The sequence below is a fragment of the Argiope bruennichi genome, chromosome 9, assembly GCF_947563725.1.
Source record: "Argiope bruennichi chromosome 9, qqArgBrue1.1, whole genome shotgun sequence".
Taxonomy (NCBI): Eukaryota; Metazoa; Arthropoda; class Arachnida; order Araneae; family Araneidae; genus Argiope; species Argiope bruennichi.
In genome coordinates, this window is record NC_079159.1 from 19,123,534 (window position 1) to 19,145,845 (window position 22,312).

General features: G+C 29.9%; 1 protein-coding gene across 1 annotated transcript; it reads right to left on the bottom strand.

The window, feature by feature from the left end:
• Nucleotides 1–13,298: 13,298 nt before the first annotated feature.
• LOC129983562 (cuticle protein 10.9-like) lies at nt 13,299–16,404 on the bottom strand. The gene is made up of 3 exons (XM_056093085.1): nt 16,395–16,404; nt 15,242–15,304; nt 13,299–13,941 (listed from the first exon to the last, which is right to left on the bottom strand). Exons 2-3 carry the CDS (start codon nt 15,302–15,304, stop codon nt 13,501–13,503), a joined length of 504 nt encoding a protein of 167 aa, XP_055949060.1. The 5' UTR covers nt 16,395–16,404; the 3' UTR covers nt 13,299–13,500.
• Nucleotides 16,405–22,312: the final 5,908 nt, after the last annotated feature.

Sequence of the window (22,312 nt, forward strand, 5' to 3'; positions counted from 1 at the left end):
AATCCCCTTTTTATAATTGAATAAATGCACACAATTCTGTTAAAAAGAGAAATTTGTAGAGCCAGATTCTTTCCAACTCTGTTGTGTGTGGGGAGGGGGGGGTCAAGCCTAATTCTCAAGGCTATTTTAGAAATTTCTCCTTCGTAAAATTTAAATTCTCAGAAAAATAACATTTTCGGAGAAATTGCAATGAATGCAAAAAATTTTGTTTTAAATAGAAATTGTATAATTTGAGAGAAATAAGAAATTTTACAATGAGATGGTACAAGACATTAAGTCAATTTTATATATCAAAATGCAGGTCTACAAGAAAAAAATTTATGGTTACCTTCTTATTAAAAATTCATGACATTCTGAATGACAAATTAAATATATTTATTACCACGAAAAAGAAAAGAATAATTAGGCTCTTAGAGTATGGACCAAAATCAAAAACAATACAAACATTGCAAAATCATTATTTTAAAGAACTAAATTTACTTCTTAAAATAAAATGAAGGGCATAGAGATTTTTGAATAGCCTTGTTTGTAAAGAGAAGATTGTAGAAAGAAAAATGCACAAGGGATAAAATCAAAGAAAATTTATTTCTTGAAAATAAACATTAGTATTTATCAAAGAAAAAATTGCATAAAATATAACAATTATTTTTTATAATTCCTTAGATATAATAAATATAATTTAAAGAAATTTATATAAAATAGCTCATAATTTTCATTTCTATATTTCTTTTCTTTGTAAAGAACTCTGGAACAGGTACAATATTCAATAGAGCTTTATATTCTAATGGTTTTCAAACAGTTTTAGGAAATTGGAAATTTTTCAATTGTGACATTATTTAAACGATGACATTAGTGAATCGGCTGTCGTATCCTCGAACAGCTCCTCCGATTAGAGGAACAGCAAAGTTGACGCCTCCATAGTATCCCAAGGCATCTGCGAATCCAGAACCGAATTTGGAATCTCCAAGAGCAGTTGGGACAGGCACCACGGGGACTGAGCGGATAGGTTCGACTGCTTTAACCACAACAGGCTGGTGAGGATTAACGATAACAGAAGCAGGGTTCTGATTGGCGGTGCCTGGTTCGTTGCCGTTGACTACCGCTCTGAATCCAGCATGGTCAGCGATGTAGTTGACATTACGAAAGATTCCTCTGGCGTCTTTAAAACCATAACTTCCCACTACAGCTCCGAGTCCATTTCCTTTTTCTTGTCTGTATTGGTCACTGGTGTGATCCCGAATTGCGTACCCGAAGTTATAAGGCTGGGCATGATGAAGGATCTATATAAAAAAACAAGGTTTGGAAATTAAGAAGACCCACGCAGTAAAAGTATAATGTAATATATTAAGCTAGAAATAAGCTACATTTTTTTTGTAATTTTTTTTTTAATCTATGATTGTGAAAATTGTTACATGGAAGGTGATATAAAAAAGGTTTTAAATATCTGCATTAAAATGTTCAAACCATTTAGACTACAGGAAAATATGCCAAGATAATTTTATTTATAATTAAACATTTTATTTAGTCTAACTTTTTCGCTCAAACTATAGTTGTGATATTTTACATAATTATTTTAATAGAAAACAGAAACCAAACGAAATTTTACATTAAATATCTATATCATTATTGTTGAAAGACAAATTATTATTTCTGTCTATTATTGGCATTGCTATAGTTTGTTTTCTGGGTGAATATTTTGAGTCGACATTTTTATAGCCTTCGATGAAGAACTACGTAGTTTCACTATTTTATATTTAACATTAGTTTCCATGGTTGGAAATGTCGTTAATTGATAAATATATGTTCGAATTTTTTCAAATATTTTTTGCGAATAATTTCAAATTTTAATTTTGTTTTCAGAAGATGAATTGAAAGATAATATCAATGAATACCACTATGAAAAATTTACTAAATAATAAGATTTGTACTTCGAAGTCCTCCTTAAAGATGTTAAAAATAATCAAAGTGACTTCTCTATAAAAGTCTTTTTAAACCTTCCATATAAGTACTAAAATCTGTAATTGCAATATAAAAATAAACGGTGCTATTTACAAGAGTTCTTTGTATTTTCTTCCTTCTTTTTTATTTACTTCAGTTTAATTTTCTAATGATCTAAATAGCTCGCTGCGAGCATTTGGTTTTTTAAAGAATCATTTATTTTCATGCACTGTTTTGTACAGGGATATTTTAATGATTTACATTCTGTATACTTATACAGACACAAGAATATATTTAACAATATTAGTAAATTGAAATATCATGCCCTCTGGATTATAATAATAGCATATTAGAATTATTTCATCGAAGGTTTTTCGTTTTAAAGAATTTCTTCAGAAAGTTCTTGATTTTTCAACTCATTTTGTCAAAACACTATCCAAATAAGGCAAACCGAATTTTATTTTAAACTCTTCAACTATCGTATCAACACTCTGAATTTCAGCTTTCAAACTCATAATGATATCCCTAATTGTAAAATATCTATTCACATCTAATTCAATTATTTCAGTATTTCAAACGATATTATAAGATTTTTGTGATGTTTTTATTTTGTCAACTTACAGTTGATATTATGGATTGGAACAGACTTCAGCAAACAGTCTTGCGGGAAAAGATTTTAATCTGCAATAAAATTGCCCTTTACATTTAAATAAGTTTTTTTTTATTAATTTCTATAAACAATTTGTATCACTTGGTATTAAATAATGGTAACAAATTTCAAGCAAAACCGGGATGGGCTTTTTATTTTTAATTTGATCCAAATAGTTCTAATAGAATTCCGAAAAAGATGAATATCTAAACTTTTATAAGTCTTTATATTCTATTGTGCACTTTACACCTTTATGCAAGAACCCTTATATTATTTATAGAAATATTTTTAACTTCTGATTTTTATACTCACAGGTTGAAGAATCTGGGAAGCTTGGGATAAAGCCACAGAAGAAAGTACTAATAGAAAAAGCATCTGAAAAAATTCACATAATAAATATATGATAAGTCAGTATCTAATGATTCAGTAATTCATGATATTTTAATTGAACAAATGATTTAACAATCTTTTTAATTATAAATTTAACAAATAAAATGTGGAATTTGAGTTTCAAAATTCAAATAGAAATTGTTCCCAGAATTTACAGAATTGTTATATAATTTCTCTGTTGCAAAATATGAGAAGAAAAACAATAAAATAATTATGCTAATATTTTAAACTTTAAATATCTATAATTTATTATGCATGTATTAAACAAAGAAAACTGTTAGTATTTTTTGCCAAAAAATAAAATTATTTTTTAAAGCAACCGTTCTGGAAAAATTCGAAAATTTAATGATGGGAAGTTGCTGCATAAGTTGCAAATTCTGTTTCAAATAGAGAATACAATGATGTATTCACTTCCTCAGTCGCCGAAGTTAAAAGATTAACCACAAATCCTTTGCTATTGTCATTACATTGAGCCGTGTATATTATCGCCACTTTTTTATTGTCACTGCCTTCAAGTTTACCACAGATCATTCGGTCACTGTGGATGCCAAAGTAATCATACATTCTTGGTTATTATTACATTTAAATTGTGTTACGCTTGAAATTCAAAATTTAGTTGAAGTACATCACAATTAATATTTAAGTTCTTAAATTCATACTGATATTAAAATGTTCTAAGTCAAATTTCAAAGTTCTTAATTATGTTCAAATTTTAAAGTTCTTGATTATGTTCAAATTTATAAATTTCTTAGACACGTTTAAAATGGCTTTTAGTAGGAATCTGAGGGCAACTTTTTCGCACTCACATGTTAAAGAAACTTTTACATTTCGATTATAAGTTATGTTACATTTTTAGTATTTTTCATGTTTTACATGATGATTTGCATTAAGCTTTAGGTAAGGAGTATAAAAATTTTAAGCAAATAATAATAATAGCTTTTAAAGTTCTTCGCTAAATTCAAAGGTACGATTTAAATTTCTCAGATATATTTGGAACAAAGATTTCAATTAGATTCTGAATGGTCAGAATAGAGATATTTTTCGTTTGAAAACAAAATACATGATTCTTTGGAATAATTTGAAAGAAAATAGAAGAAAATCAAGTTTTCTTACTTACTTTTACAGGTTGTTCAGTTGATTCTGAATGATTCGGTAAGTTTTAAATTCGGATATTTATACCTGAAGTTCTGAAAAAGAGTCAAATACGTATTTCATTTACTTGTCATTTATCTGGGTCATAATCTTGACATTTCTTCTTTTTCTTATAAAGGAAGCTGGATTATAATAGATTAACCTTAAAACACGCATTCATTGACGAGTATCTCTGATATTAGAATACATTGCAATGCTTCAGATTACATAACTCAAAATTTGATTAATAACTTTTAAGATAAAGAAAAATCAATGACAATAAAAAAATTTCCAGTTTAATTGAATTTAAATTAGTGTAATGAATATTTATGACTAAACTATTTGGCGATGCTTATCTCTTCCCTCACACTTAAGTTTTGGATTTATTTTGGATATTTATTAACATAAGTTATAATTCCCTTACTTATTTCCTCTTAAATTTTGTAAATGCCTGCTACTTTGAAATTCCCACGCATTAGTGATTACAGAAATTAAACTATTTCTATTAATCATTAAAATCTTTTGGTTACGGAAGTTGATATTGCAATATTTGTATATATATTTAAACATGGTATTTGGAAATAAATATATGTATGTCCTTCCGTTTTAATGCTATTCTTAAATAAAATCTCCTGATCCTTTCCAACACCATTGCGACAGTTACAAATCTAATGACTTCGCATGGAAAAGTGCAATAAATAATGACGAGAAATTATCTACATGGGATCTGTGGGAGATTAATTAATGATCAGAAGTTATACATTATCTTAGTATGCCATTTGCATCAACCCGTTCTCAGAGATAAAAGAATCTCTTGGCATAAAATCGTTAGTGTACTTTAGCAAAATGTTTAGAATTTCCTTTATATTTGTATTTTTGAAAGGAGTTTGCTCTATTTTTATAAAATTTTCCGAAGCTGAGACATTATAGTATTATTTTTTTTAATAAAATAATACTATGTTGTTATTTGAAATGCTAGAATTATTTACAGAGAAATTGTGTTTAATATAAATTGCTTTCCAATTATTCCAAAAGATGTAAGTAATTGCATATTGTCACGTAGGACTTTAGTACGGGACTGGATGACACACACAAGAAGTAAAGTTAAACAAATTTATTAACTCTGAACTCAGAACACAGTGACTGACAAATCTTCTGCCTTTATACTAGCAGGGAAAGTTCCATAATACTTTTCTGGAGACAGTAAGTAAAATCCAGAACACTTGTCTGGTAAACTAAAGAAATGCCCAGAATCTCCGGAAATATGAAATAAAAGAAAACATAAATTCAAGGAATTAAATATTTACACAGACTGTGAATCGCATTGTCTCTAGCGGGATTCGAACTTACGATCTATTGATTAAGTGGCCAGTGCTATGACCATTCGGTTATGGAGAGTCGACAGCCTCTTTTCAATGCGGCAATATTATATGGCCTGTTTTAAATTTGCATGATCATACAAATGCTACGTCACATTTTTATCAAAATTATTTATCCCTAAAATAGATCTATCTGCTTTTATAATAATTGAAGAATGTATTGGAATATATAAAAATATTACCAGAAAAAGGAATCTTTCCCGGGGAAGGAACATTTTTCGTCTGTCGGCAAGTATCCGTCAAAATACTTAAGCAATACATTTGTTAATCGCGCATCTTATATTTATTTATTTTGAAATAGTAATGGTGTGTTCAGTGACTTCAAATGAAGAATAAATGGAAAAAAGGGTCGTGCGAGATTCTGGCAATTTGAAATAAAAGCTCATCTTAAAACTGCTAAGGTGGCAGAAAAATGGAAAATATTCATTTAATATTTTTTATATTGAAGATATGAGAAAGAATGTAATCAATGTGGCAATTTGAGTTTTGAACGGAAGTAGGCCGATCGGAAAATGGATGTTCTCATCATAAAAAGATTAAACATGAAGCATGTTGTAATGATTCAGCTTCTTCCCTGGGCGACCACTGTGACATTCCTTTTTCCCACACTCGATAATTTACATTCCGGGCCATTCTTCATCAACGAAACTCCCACAGTGTTAAGTGCCTCCAGATTGCCAAATGGAAGATCCTCCTTTTAAGTACGGTCGTCTGGCCAATTAGTGCTAATCCAGATAAGGAACCACACGTGCGTTTCCCAGGGAAATAAATCGTGTCTTCGAAAGGCGAGAGTGTCAAACACTCCAGATGTCCAGATGTCCTTCATTTTTCCCATTGTGGAGGGTGGATAATCAATGGACATTTCCCACGGGCGACCAAAGACGATTCAGGTTGTTCTGAACGGTGATTGGGTAACAGGGAGTGGACAGGAAAGGTGGAGTCTGAGAGGAAGATAAAAGGGAGATTTTCGGAAGAAGAGAGAGAGAGGAGCTTGGTATGAAGTGGACTTCTGAGAAAAATTCAACCCGAATTAAATTCGGTGGATTCCTAGTGCTAACCCTGGAGTAGCCTGAGACGCCAACCGCCTGTTAGCTGTTCTTGTGAAGGCGTTTTCTCCAAATTTGTTCGAGGAACTATTCTTGTTTAAATTTCGTGCTATAAATAGCATCATTCATTTAACCAAGATGAGAAAGAGTTGTTTTTATGTAATGAAGCTCTAAATAAAGAATTTGATCATAACGCTACCTGTTTTATTGGATCGAGACTTTACAATGTTATGAATGGCCAGTGGAGTTTAAAAACTTACTGACTATAAACTGATGAACATAGTGTGCAGTATTGAATAATATCGGAGTTGGAGTGCGACAGAGTCCAAGAGGAAAAGTTCTTCAATATAGATATATATATATATATATGAATAATTAGTATGTTATAAATTAGTATTGAACATTCGGGCATTATTTCTGTATCTGTGTGGTTCATTCTCAACAGTTAAATGCAATATTCTCAGATTTAAAATGTTACGTTACCCGAAATAGAAAACTTTAATAGTTAAATCGCGATAATTAAAAAAAATAAGAAATTTTAGAAAGGTATGTCAGTAAATCAATCCATTCTTAAATAGCAATAGCATCTAAAAGATTTATATTGCAACAAAATTTTTAAACAGTGTCAGCCATTTCTTCATCGATTGGGAAAAATGATTAAATTACACAATGAATTTTAATAAAAAAAATATCTTATTGCTCGCATGTGAATTTCTGCAAGCAATTTTAGCGCGGTAGAGAATTAACAGAAGGTAATCTTGAAAATTTTTGCAGATTTTCAAAAGATTAATTTATTATTCATAATATTAAATAGAGGGGAGTTTCCATACCATTGTTATTTCAAAGGAGGAAAAATTCCTGAGATTTTATATAAAAACCAAGAAAAATTCTCCTTAAGATTGAAAGTTTTTCATCAAAAAAAGATAAAATACTGGCTTGTTAACTGGCTTTCTTCGCTTTTTAAACATCGTTTCACACGTTAAATATTTGGTGACGGAATGGGGATTTGAGATTACGATATAAATCTTTATTACGGATTCTGCCATGCGTGAAGGAATTTTCAAGCAAATCCATTGTTGAATTCTACATGAACATAATTATCATGCTTTTTAAAGATCCAAAATTGAGCATGTTATTTCTAAAGGTGGCGCAGTTAGTCATTGAATTTTGAAGGAATAAAATATCATGAGTTCTGTGGTCTCTTGATTTAACCAATACAATAGATAACAAAATAACAGGGAAATATTTGTTTGAATATCGAATTGTCTAATTAGGTTTTTAGGAAATCGGCCAATAAGCAAGCTGCGGTGTGACTCCCCTATTGCTCACGCTCTCCTATTGATTGCTCACAACTGAAAATTAATGGCTCTTCTTCGCCATATCAACATACAGCTGAGTTGATTGGTATATTCTGTGCTGTACAGAAAATTTCACTTTCTCCTCATCATAAATTCATCATTTATACCGATAATATGAGTGCGTTGGAAGCACTTTCTCATTATCATAGTCGGATGCACCCTATAGCTATACAAATTTTGTTCACTTTGCGTCTTTTGCAAAAGAAGGATTTCCAAGTCAATTTTTGTTGGATCCCTAGTCACACTGGCATTTCTGGAAACGAAATGGCAGATTCAGCGGCAAAATCAGCAACGAATATTTTGTCTCAGGGACTTCCTTATTGCGATATCAAAAAGTTCTTCGCGAAACACATTTTCTCTACTTGGCAATTAACTTGGGACCTGTGGACACAAAATAGCATACATTCCATCAAACCAACTATTGGATTGTGGTCTGTTCTTCCAACACGCGAGACTGATGTAAAATTAACTCGTCTCCGTATAGGTTGTAAAGTCTCGATCCAATAACAGGTAGCGTTATGATCAAATTCTTTATTTACAGCTTTATTACATAAAAACAACTCTTTCTAATCTAGGTTAAATGAATGATGCTATTTACAACACGAAAATTAAACAAGAATAGTTCCTCGAACAATTTCGAAAGAAACAACTTTACAAGAACAGCTAACAGGCTGTTGGCGTCTTAGGCTACTCCAGGGGTAGCTCTCGGAATCCACCGAATTTGCTTCGGGTGGAATTTTACTCAGAAGTCCGATTCACACGAAGCTTCTCTCCTCTATTCTTCCGAAAAATCTCACCTTTTATTTTCCTCTCAGACTCCCTGTTACCCAATCACCGTTCAGAACAACCTGAATCATCTCTGGTCGCCCGTGGGAAATGCCCATTGATGATCCACCCTCCACAATGGGAGAAATGAAGTACATCTGGACATCTGGAGTGTTTGACACTCTCGCCTTTCGAAGACACGATTTATTTCCCTGGGAAACGCACGTGTGGTTCCTTATCTGGATTAGCACTAATTGGCCAGATGACCGTACTTAAAAGGAGGGTCTTCCATTTGGCAATCTGGAGGCACTTAACACTGCGGGAGTTTCGTTGATGAAGAATGGCCCGGAATGTAAATTATCGAGTGTGGGAAAAAGGAATGTCACAGTGGTCACCCAGGAAGAAGCTGAATCATTACAAGGTCATACGCATTATACACAACGACATCTCATTTTTGGTGAGGTGGCACCAGAGTGCCCAACATGTCATAAGGATTTTACTGTAAATCATATTTTAATTGAATGCCCCGCTTTTAATCAAAATCGCGTTCATTTTTTTAAAACATCGTCATTAACCCTGCAGAACTTGGTGGGCGAGAAATACCATCCAAATATTTTTAAGTTTTTAAAATCTATTAACTTTTATATTTGCATTTAATATTGTGAACATTAGTTTTATCTTTATGGTCATTAGTTTCATACCATTCATCTAACATTCATTCAAACAAGTCTATCTTATAGTATTGCATTATTATACTATATATGTTTTTATTTCTATCTGCTTTTATATTTTAACTAATATATTCAAACAACTATATATTAATATTTTATTTCTACTGTTATTTTTTACCATTTGCTTGGCGCAGCATGGCCAAATATGGCCCTTGCGCCACTAAACATCATAAACAAACAAACATCGCCATCTCAACAGCTGTAACAAATGAGCCCTCTCATTAGATTATTCAAATGCCAAGTGTGAATTTTAATAGAAAATGTGTTGTGGGAATTCATCGCAAAATGAAAGTTGCATGATCATTAAATATGGCCTTAAAAGAGACGATTTTGAAATTTGCTAGAAGATATTTGTCAATGTTATTTTATGACAAGAAGAAACCAAGCGAATTTCATCAGTAGTGAATTGGGAGAATTATTTGGTTATCATATAGCACAAGAATATTTTTGGTAAATGTAATAAATTGGAAAAGAGGAGTAACTTAACCTTTCTGTGCCCATTTTTTAAAAATATTACATATGTAAGAACGGAAACTTTCAGTGTTTAAGAAACTTAGAATTTATGTTTGGTATAATTAAAAATATAATAGCAAAAATTTGCATTATTTTTTGTTTTTGTAATAATAACCTAAAAAGAGTAAAAACGATATTTCCTCATAAATTGCTGCCAAATTCGACATAGAGAGGCAAACAGTTAACATACGTTTCATATAATAGAAAAATTCTCTGTAAGTCATGCTGGATTTCTATTCATACTGAAACGTTCAAACTTTCATATGTTACAAACAGACATATCTCACTAAGGTAACTTACAAAAATTACCCTAAGTTTAAATATTGATGATAAAAATTTTAATTTTTATAAGCATTTATTCAATTACTAGAGTTAAAAACTAATTTTACTGTTCTTTTTCGAAAAAAAAAAAAAAAATTGCAACGCAAGCTACACAAAAATTTCTGAGAAATTTTCAAAAAATTACTTGCGAGTCTAATTTAACATCTAGATCTAGATAAACACCATGAAATTTTGATGGGAGAACAGATAGAAGCTGGTGTTTAGCCTGGCATTCCATAGAAGAGTTCATAAGATAGAAATGAAACTCTCTAATCATAATTTTACAAGTATTTGCGTCAAAATGACAGAGCAAGTATTTATAATTATAATGCAATAATTTTCAACACTGCGAGTTTGAAAATTAAAGGAAATTCACAGAATGCTTCATTGAGATCAATAAAACCGCTAATATCTTAAATAAAAAGGTTCAGAAAGATCGTTTATCACTCCAGAAGATTTTACACTGAAAATTAATAATAACGGGAATTCGTAGACAGAATAAGCATTTGATTAATCCATAACTGGAAACATGAATTTTCTCACGCGACCAAAGACATGGAGTTAAAAAGACTCCATTGTTATTTTTCTTTTCTAACTTTTGTAAACATCATTGAATTTTGTTTTGGAAACTCAATAAGTTCTGGAAATCCTGTAATTACCAAAACTATTAAAAATCTTAAATGTTATAATATTAAATGTTGGAAAGATGTTATAAGAAAAACCTAAGCAATCTTTTCATGGGTATTTGGAAACCTAAACAATCTTTTTATGAGTATTTGGAAACCTAAACAATCTTTTCATGAGTATTTACAAACCTAAACAATCTTTTCATGAGTATTCACAAACCTAAACAAACTTTTCATGAGTATTCACAAACCTAAACTATCTTTTCATGAGTAGTATTAGGAAAATTAGAGGTTACGGGATTACACTAATGCTACTAAATGTTAACATTTTACAAAAAAGTATTTTAAAATATTACTTTAAGAATATTTCTTTATTCTTTTTACATTATTCAAATTTAAAATTATCAATGTAAAATAATTGACCTATAAAGCCGCGTAATCCCATTATATCAAAATCATGCACATCTGATTTCTTTTGATATCTATATTTTTGACTAATTGCAATAAATTTAAAAATTGTATATTTTACAATCATAAGCAACATTTCGGTTGAGAAAACGCAGATGCAGGCTTTATATTCAGTTCAGATATAGCCGTTGAAAATTAGGACAAATTTTGAGCAGCTTCAAATCAATATTGTGTTGAGGCGTCTGGGAATGTGAACCCACTAACGGCTTCATCGACCACTTGAAAATATCTTTTCCTCACCCATAGAAATAATTTTCCATGTCAACCAGGTCGTCTTCCTCTTCTACCGAATCTACAGCTGAAATTTCTTCACTTTCTTTTTTTCATACTCTCTTATAATCGTTTCTGCATCACTAATAACAGAATCATCTTCCTACATTTCGCATTCTTCAAGCCATTGTGTTACAGTATTATCAAAATATACGTTACACGGTCAAATTTTTTTCCTAGAAGTTCCTGGTTGGCCATTATTCATTTCTTTTTAAGCAACTATATGTTATTTTAAACAAAGGAAGTGAATTGCAACTCGAAGTACGTAGAAATTAACTGGTGCGTTATTATTTTTTTCAAACATAGTTTCAGAGACGTGGAGTCAATGATTCCACAAAAAAATCTTTGAAAAAGGAAAAGATTACACGCACGTGTTCATACTTAGAGTTTGCCAACTTAGACTTTGAAAATCTTGAAAGTACAAAAGAGAAGATTATATTAAAGAGCAATAAATCCACGTGATAATGAGCAACATCATTATCAACATCATTATTTTGATTCCCGTATCCAATTACGGGTTAATATAAGCCCAGAATTTGTAGTTAAATCTAGAAATTTTGAAACGCAAAATGGACATGTCTAAACGGGAGCATTTGGAATTTATGCTTTAATTTAATGAAGCATTCATGTTATAATTTAACGCTAAAAGTTATCATAGAGACTCTGATACAAATAAGATTTACCATCTCCGAATCTCAGATTTTTCAATAACTGAAATAAGACGACTAATGTAAAAGACTCGTGAATATCTACAACTGAAACGAAATGGAGAATTAAAACAAATATGATCTGCAAGCAAATAAAGGCGAATTTTAGTCGAAACCAACGTGTATGAAATATAATCAATAAAAAATGGATATATGTGATATGATCTATGATCTATATAAGATATAGGGAACTAGTCAACTCTGTTTATAGAAGAAATTAAATTCCAATCAGACTGTACAAAAATGAGTAGAATTCGCAATTTAAGAATAACAAGAGAATAACTTTAAGGTTTCACATTTAAAATTTTACAAAATATGATAGTTTAGATACATTAAGATTACATTAAATAAGACTTCATTTTTTTTTTTTTCGAAATCATTTTTTTTTATTGAATAAATGCACCCAATTCTTTTCCGAAGAGAAATTTGTAAAGAGCCAAATTCTTCCTAACTCTCTTCCGGGGAGATTTGAATTCTCAAGGCTATTTTAGCAATTTCTCCTACGTAAATTTGAAATTCTTAAAATTGTAATGAATGCAGAAAATTTTGATTTAATTAGAAACAATATAATGTGAGAGAATTAAGAAATTACACAAAGAAATGGTGCAAGACATTAAGTCAATTTTATATATAAAAATTCAGGTCTACAAGAAAATATTTTGTTTTTAAATAGTATTACAACTTTAAATAAGTTTATAATGCAAGTTTGACAAAATTACTATAACAGGATAAAGATTACTAATTACGATTTTAGAGCATGGGCCAAAAAAATAACAGCACAAAAATTATAAAACATTACATTAAACTATTAAATTTTTCTTGTTAAAGTAAAATAAAGCACATACAGATTTTGGATAGCATTGTTTGAAAAGAGACGATTGTAAAAATAATAAGACACAACAGATTAATTCGAAGAAAATTTATTTCTTGAAAGTAAAATCTAGTATGGAAGTAAAATCTATTCAAACAAAAAATGCAGAAAATGTATCAAAATTAACGTCCAGAAATCCTTGTAGATAATAATTTTAATTTTTAAGAACTTATCATAAAATAGTTTACAATTATCATTTTCACCTTTCTTTTCTTTGGAGAGTATACGGATACAGGAATGACCAAAGTTGGATTAAATCAATACTCAATAGATTCTTATATTTCAAAGGTATTCAAAACGTTTTCAGAAATTGGAAATTCTTCAAATGAAGCATTATTTAAACGATCACATTAGCAAATCGGCTGTCGTATCCTTTGATAGCTCCTCCGATTAGAGGAACAGCAAAGTTGACGCCCTGATATCCCAAGACATCTGCGAATCCAGATCCGAATTTGTAATCTCCAAGAGCAGTTAGGACCGGAACCACGGAGACTGGGCGAATGGGTTCGACTGCCTTGACTACAACAGGCTGGTGAGGATTAACGATAACAGAAGCAGGGTTCTGATTTGCGGTGCCTGGTTCGTTGCCGTTGACTACCGCTCTGAATCCAGCATGGTCAGCGACGTAGTTGACGTTACGGAAGATACCTCTGGCATCTTTGAAACCGTAGCTTCCCACTACACCTCCGAGTCCATTTCCTTTTTCTTGTCTATATTGGTCACTGGTATGATCCTTAATTGCGTACCCGAAGTTATAAGGCTGGGCATGATAAAGGATCTGTAAAAAAAGGGTTGGAAGGGTATACGCACGCAGTAAAAGTACAATGCAATATATGAAGCTAGAAATAAGCCACTACAATTATTTTATTTTCAACAATTTATGATTCTGAAAATTGTTAGATGTGAGGCTGATATAAAGAATGTTTTAAAAATCTGCATTAGTATGCTCATAACCATTAAGACTCCGGGGGAAAAAACCAAGATAATTTTATTTATAATTAAACATTTTATTTGGTATAACTTTTTTGCTCAAACTATAGATGTAATATTTTACATAATAGTTTTAACAAAAATGGTAAACTAAACGAAAATGTATTCTAAATATTCATTGCAATAATGTTGAAAGAGACAATTTTATTACTGTTTGTTATTATCATTGCTATAATTTATTTCTAGATGATTTTTTTAAAGTGACATTTTTATAGCCTTTGCTAAAGAACTACTTAAATTTAGTATTTTATATTTAACATTAGTTTTCAGGGTTGGCAATGCCATTAACTGATAAAAATGCGTTCAAATTTTTTCAAGTTTTTTTGTCAATAATTTAAAAATTAAATTTTGGTTAAATTGCTGATTTGGAAGATAATATCAATTAATACAACTATGAAAAATTAAGTACAGACACATGAGTATTTTAATAATATTAGTTAGTAGTAATTTCATGTTCTAGGGATTATAATAATCGCCTATCAAGGTTAATTCACTGAAGTTTTCTTCGTTTTAAAGGATTTCTTCAGAAAGTTGTTGATTTTTCAACTCATTTTGTCAAAATGCTATCCAAATAAGGAATTTAGAATATTATTCCAAAATATTCTAAATGCCTTAATCAATCAATGCTAACAATCGCATCACAAGTCTGGATATCAGCTTTCAAATTCAAATTACATTCCTAATTGTAACATTTCTATTCACATCAAATTCAATTATTTCAACATTTCAAATGATATTTAAGGTTTTGGTGATGTTTTTATTTTGCTAACTAACACTTGATATAATGGATTGTATCGAAATAGACTTTTGAAAATGGTTTCATGCGAAATTTTTAAATCTGCAATAAAATGACCACTTACATTCAATTTTTCATTATTTCTAAGACAGTTATAATATTACTTACGCAATCAAGTAAAACCTTGGAAAGTTTTTTTTTATTTCATCAAAATAGTTCTAATTGTATTTAGACGAAGATGAAGATCTAATCTTTTAAAAGGCTTGCTATTACATTATGCATTTTACATCTTTGTACAAGAACTCTTATATTATTTACAGTAATATTTTAAACTTCTCATTTTAATACTCACAGGTTGAAGAATCTGGGAAGCTTGGGATAAAGCCACACAAGAAAGTACTACTAGGAAAAACATCTGAAAAAATTCATAGAATAAATATATGATAAGTCAGTATTTAATGATAATTAATTGATGATATTTTATTTGATCAAATAAGTTAACATTTTTTTAAATGTATAGCTTTAATTAATAAAAAATGCAATTTGAGTTTCAAAATTCAAATAGAAGTCTCTCTCTTCATTTACAGAATAGTATATAATTTTTCTGTTGCAAAAGTATGAGAAGAAAAACAATAAAATAATTAGGCTAATATTTTATCTATTTTAAATATCTAGAATTTTTTATACATGCATTAAGCACATCATAGATTTTAATACTTTTTTTATGAAATAAAATTACGTTTTAAAACAACCGTTCTAAAAAGGTCCGAAAATCTAATGATATGAAGTTAGTGGATAAGTAGGAAATTCTGTTTCAAATGGAATATACCTCTTGTCCCTATAATGAGCACCGTATATGATCGCCACCGTTTTGTAGTCACTACCTTCCAGTTTTGCCACAATCATTCAGTCATTGTGGATGCCAAAATAATCACATGTTCTTCGTTTTTATTGCATTTAAAATTGTGTTACGCTTGAAATTCAAAATTTAATTTAGATATACCAAAACTTTTATTTAAATTTGGAAATCCATTACTTATATTAAAATGTTTCGAAGTTAATTTTCTGAGTTTTTGATTATATTCAAATTCAAGTTCTCAGATTTACGTAAAATTTTTTATTAAGAATCTGAGAGTAATATTTGTTTGGTTTTTTTTATAAGATTTATATATATAAAGTTCTTTGCACTCGTACACAAAGAAACTCTTACTTTTCGATTATGAGATATAGATATTTTTCCAGGTTTACATGATGCTTTGCATTAAGTCCCAGGTAAAAAAAACAACAATATAAAACATTTAAGCAAATAAAATAAAAATGACTTTCACAGTGCTTCATTAATTTCAAAGGTACGATTTATATTTCTGACATATATTTGAAGTTAAGATTTCAGTTAGATTCTGAATGATCAGAAGAGAGCTATTTTTCGTTTGAAAACAAACTGCACGATTATTTGGAACAATTTGAAAGAAAATAGAAAACAAAAATGAAGTTTTTTTACTTACTTTTACAGGTTGTTCAGTTGTTTCTGAATGATTCGGTAAGTTTTAAACACGCATATTTATACCTGAAGCTCTGCAATGTAGATTAATGATGCATTTCATTTACTAGTCACATTTCTGGGTCACAATCTTGATATTTTTCTTCTTTTTTGAGGGGGAATATGGATTATAACTGACTAACCTTCAAATCTGAGAAACACATGCATTCACTGATAAGTATCTTTAACGTTAGAATTCATTGCACGGCTTCACATTATATAATTCAATATTTGATTAATAACTTTCAAGATAGTGAAAGCCAACGATAATGAAAATTCCAGTTTAATTCATTTAAAATTAGAATAATGAATATTTATGGCTAAAGTATTTGGAGATGCTTATCATTTACGTAACATTAAAACTTTCCTTTTATCTTGGATTATAAATCCGCTATATACATATTACTTCACAAATTTTATAAATAACACCTAATTTAAAATTCCCATACTTATAAATACGCATTAGTTATTGCAAAAATGAAACCAAATTAGAAATAAATATTAAGTTTTATGAAAAAAAATATATATATATGACGAATCCGACCTAAAGACTTTCTCAAATCCGGATTCATCATCTTTCTTTTTGGTTCTTTTTGCACTAAACTTAGTATTTATTTCTAATTTGGTTAAGCTTATTTGTGTTTTAGCTGTAGTAGCATTAACGCTCTCTAAATACAATCTGTCTTATATTAGTTTGGTTCAAGAAATATATTTTATTCGTTTGAATTTCATAATGATTGCTTTTGGATTGATAGTTTCTTGAAAAAATGAAACTATTTCTGATAATTATTTAAGTCATTATATTACGAAAGTCAAAGGTCCAATATATATATATATATATATATAGGAGAATCTCATGGCGTAAAATCATTACCGTACTTATTCAAAATATTTAGAATGTTCTTTATATATCTATATTTTTATTTTTAAAATGACTTTACTTACTTTTCATATGATTCGACCAGCTTTGACTTTACATTGTATTTAAAATTATATTTTAATCCAATAATATTAAGTTACTTTACAGATTAATTATTTTTTCTTTACTTTACGTTACTTTACAGATTAATTGTTTAATTATTTACAGAGAAAATGCATTTTTTAAAAATTGTTTTCCAATTGTACCAAAACATAAGTAATTGCTATTAATGTATGGTTTGGTTTTCAGTTTATATGCTCAAGACGTATGATACGTTAAATTTTTATGAAAGTTAATTGTCCCTAAAATAGACCTTAGATAAGTAAAAATAGCTGTTTCAGTCACTAAAATAGCTTTTGTAACAAAAAATATATATTAAAATATTAAGAAATAATTGAAATATAATAAATGTTAAGATATAAATATAATTTGAAAAATATTGAAAAGAAACCTCCTTGACTTATTTCAATATCTCTTAATCCATTCTAAATAGTCAAAATGAGATTTAAAGTGCTAAACAACCCGAAACGAGAAATTTCTAAACTCCAGTAGTTAAGAAGATTAAGATAGTTTAGGGAGGTGGACCATACTGTAGATAAAATCTGGTTACATTCATAAATTTTCTGGTTTAATTCGAATAATTGCGGAGATACCATTTTTTTTTCTTTTTTTGTACTTTCAATAATAAATTCTAATTTGACATCTAAACTTCCTGCCTTAATTCTCAGACGTAGATTACGAAAACAATATGACAACCTTGACCAGATCAGATTATTGTCTTTTTAGAATGTTAAGCCTTTTGTGGTTTTATCCATTTCTTCGCTCGTAGTTTGAGTAGTAGTAATAGCAAGAATAAACTCCGCTTAAAAAAATATTTATTAATAAAACATTATCATCTCCACGCAACCAGCTGTTGTAATAAGTGAGTAGAAAAGTAAAGGTTAGTTTATTTCATTTCACTTCTTAGAATAAAGATTCATAAAGCAGCGCCAACGCAGTCTGGAAGACGGTCACACAGAAAATCTCACGTGGTTGATCTTTATTTCGGGAAACTGAAATGGTGGCTTCAATCTGTCTATGTTAATCGTCTGCTTAGGCGATCCAATTTGAATCGTGAAGTGCTTTGGAGACCTATCTAACACTAGATGTGATCCATTATATGGAGGAACAAGATATCTCTTCAATCTATCCTATCGAAGAAAAACATGAGTACAATTATTAAGTTCTTTAAATACGAAAATATTTTTCCTGCAATGTTGCGAGGCAGGAGTAGGTAGTAAAGCCCTAACTTTACGCTGCAACGCCACAAAAAATTGTTGTTTAAACTCTTAGAGTTGAAAAAAATTCTCCAAGCAAAGTTATAGGTGTACCATATACTATCTCAGCAACAGAACACTGTAAGGGTTCCTTTACCGATGCTCGAATGCCCAGCAAAATTGAAGGTAGAACTAAAGCCCACTTGTCAGTTGAATGGGCACGAATTGCATTCTTTAATTACCTATGTAATCCCTCTACCAATCAATTTGACTGAGGATGGTAAGGTGTGTTATGTACAAGCTTAATACCAAGAAAATTGGCAAATTCAAGGAATAAGTTACTCTCAAATTGCCTTTCCTGATTCATTGTCATTCATCCCTTCTCAGGGACGCCAAATTTAGCAATCCAGTTGGAAAAGAACTCAAAATCAACTGTCACTGCTTCTATGGCCTGTAGAGGTATAACTTCTGGCCATAGGGAAAAACAATCCACACTCGTTAAACAATAAATATAGCTTTGGGATAGAGGGTGAGGTCCCACCAAATCAATGTGAAATGATCAAATCTTCGACGAGCTAAAGGATATATGGCAGGAATACTTATCACATATAGCTGTACTTTACATATTTTGACATGCTACACAACAACGAGACCATTCGGCAACGTCCGTCTTCTAGTTAGGCCACACGAAACGTTCTCTAATCAACTTTGTGATAGCTCTTACACCAGGATGAGCAATGAAGAGTCTCAAAGATTCTCAGCCGAAATTCTCGAGGAACATATGGACGTCATCTTCCTTTAGTAACGTCACAAAATAGTTCTGTATCCATATCTGAAACCATGACAAAATTTAATTTTAATGATTTATTACAAGAGTTTTAACCAAGAAGTTCCTTATCGATTAATTGTGCCTTAGCAAACTCTTTATAATCAACTGGAGAGGGCATTTCAATCTCCGATACCCTGGATAAACTGTCAGCTATAAATGAGCTGAATTTGTAAAGGTAGGCGTTGTAACCACAATTTTTTTAAAACTTCAGATGAAATTTTATCGGCTGCTAAACTTTGTATCTCATAAAGAAGTTTTGATGGGTTTTTTATCATCTAATTCAATACCTGAAAGAAATTTTTCAAACGAAATGATTCAGAATCGGCATTTTGTGCAATTAATCTAGATTTTATTTGAGCATAAGCATTACCATTAGGTTTATTAAGTACAATATCTGAAAAGCAAGTTGAATCATCGCTACCTAAGGCTGAATGACATAATAAAATTTAGTAGATTCAACTGCAATATTAACCAATTGAAATTGAGATTCAAGCTGAGCAAACCATAATTCAGGCTTGGCATTCTAAAAAATGGGAGTCTTAATTGCAACAGAGTTCTTACTGCTTGAGCTACAACTTTTATTACACACCGGCTTTTTATCCAGTATAGTAGCATTTAAAAATTATACTGCAAATATTAACGGAATACAACAATTCAAAATGCACTATGATTTTTTTTTTTAAATACCGATATCAATGAAAATTTCAGCATGACAATTAAACCGGCTTATTTAGTTTTATTCAAAACAACTTGTTTGAATCTATTTTTCGGCATTTCTATTAAACCGAAAAAAGACAAGAAATGCGAACTGACTGGGTTATCAGTGGTGGATTTATCCATTACTTAGTTAGTAGTTTGAATAGTAGTAAGCAAGAATAAACTGCACTTACAAAAGAACAAAATCTTTATTAATAAAACATTATCATCTCCACGCAACCAGAAGAGAAACTTTAAAAATTTAAAACTTAAGATTCACCAGAGAAATGTTGGAATGCTGAGCAGGAAAGTAAATTTCTTAGCTCGCATTTGTGTGTTTCCTAAAAGATAGACTTATTCAATAATAAGGAACTGTGGATGCAATTTATGCTTTATGTAATCCTAATGCTAGACTATTTGCAGAAGAATATAAACTTCGTTTTCCGTTTTTCTTATTGGATATATGCTTACAGAGCGGTTTAATGATTAAAATAACAAGATCTTGGTTTCCTAGAGCGAAACAGGAAGGATGAGGCATTATACACGTAATGCACAAATTGACATTTGACTTATTTTGAAAATTACCTTAATGTTAGTGTATGAATAGCCAGTCTAAAACTGATTTAAAAAAATCTGATCCAATCCAATCTTTAAAATTTGGATTGACTCCTATTTTTAAAATATTTCAAAAACTCTATAGAGATATTTCAAAGTAATAATTAATATCCATACAGTTCCGTGGAGCCCATGGAGTACTGCAACAATTACTCAATCAGCTGACCGACGTCTGGAATTTTACAATTCGACTCTACTTTTGGAAAAAAAAAAAAAAAAAAATCTTTTCAAAAATCGCAATTTGGACAGACAAATGTAGTTTTTATTCAGATCTAATCCCTAATCTTCAGAACTATCTCTACGATAACCGGTGACGGAGCAATAAAGATACATTATTTATAAAATAGAAACATCTTCATTGGAAATTTTCTATAAATGTGCAATTTGACATATATTTAGAAATTTTCTTTGTATATGGAATTTTGCACATCACTTGATAAATCATAATAGAATTAAACATGTTTTCAGGCATTCCATTATTTTCAGGTATAACTTTTTTATTGCCACTGTATTTTCAGCTTCACAAAAATTAAATTTTATGTCTTTTTCATTTATATATTGATGAAGAAGTGCATTGAATTTCTCAAGTGATTTAAACATAATAGATAATAATTCATCATATACAAAATTTTGCTTTTCAGTATTATTAAATATTTGATTAAAAAAAGTATCCTTTCTAAAAACAGCTCTAAAAATTAAACATACGAAATTTATTTGAGAATTCTTAGAAGAAAGATTTCTTTTTTAAGATTTCATGACTGAAAACTGCAAGACATTCTCCTAGAACGGCTTGAAACTTATGAAAAGTACTTCAGAAAATTTAAAGGCACAAAGCATTTGTAATAATAAGAACGTTTACAATTATTACATATAATTTACAAAAATACCCAATTCCGAGTTAATGAAAAATATATAGTAATTATGAAGAAAGTAAGTATAGATTTCAGAAGTTTTACTATAAATGATATTAAGTCTATCGTTAGACAAACACTCATCATGGCGTTTATTTTAATTGCATAATTACTTAAAAATTAGCAGGATTTTTTTGTCTTTCATAAATGATATAAAGTATTTATCTATCTCGAATCCATATTAAATCGACTCTTTAACTTGTAATTTTTCAGTTACCTTCGCGTCGATGATATATCAAATGTCGTATATAAAATGTTTTAAAACATTTTTTTGATGCAATACACTTGTATAGATTAGCTAAATCCTATTCCGAAGTTTCTCTATAGGATATGTTAATGTTCTGTGCTGTCGCATTGTATTTCCCTCCTGTTTTCTGCTGCTATATGACAGACTTGATATGTTTTTCATTTTGAGGTTATGACATATGGCATTCTACTATAAAAACAATCATTTTAATATAAAATTAAGTATATAAGTGCTTGACGATTGGTGAATATTCTTTACTTCATTTAGAGTTTGTCATTTTAATTTTAAAAAATAGGCTTAAATATAACTTTTTGTGACGAACAGATTTAAATCTCTTTGTCTTCTTTCAAAGAAGGTCTAATTTATTTTTTTATTTTCTTTGTATAACAAAGAAAAAAATCGTGCGAATA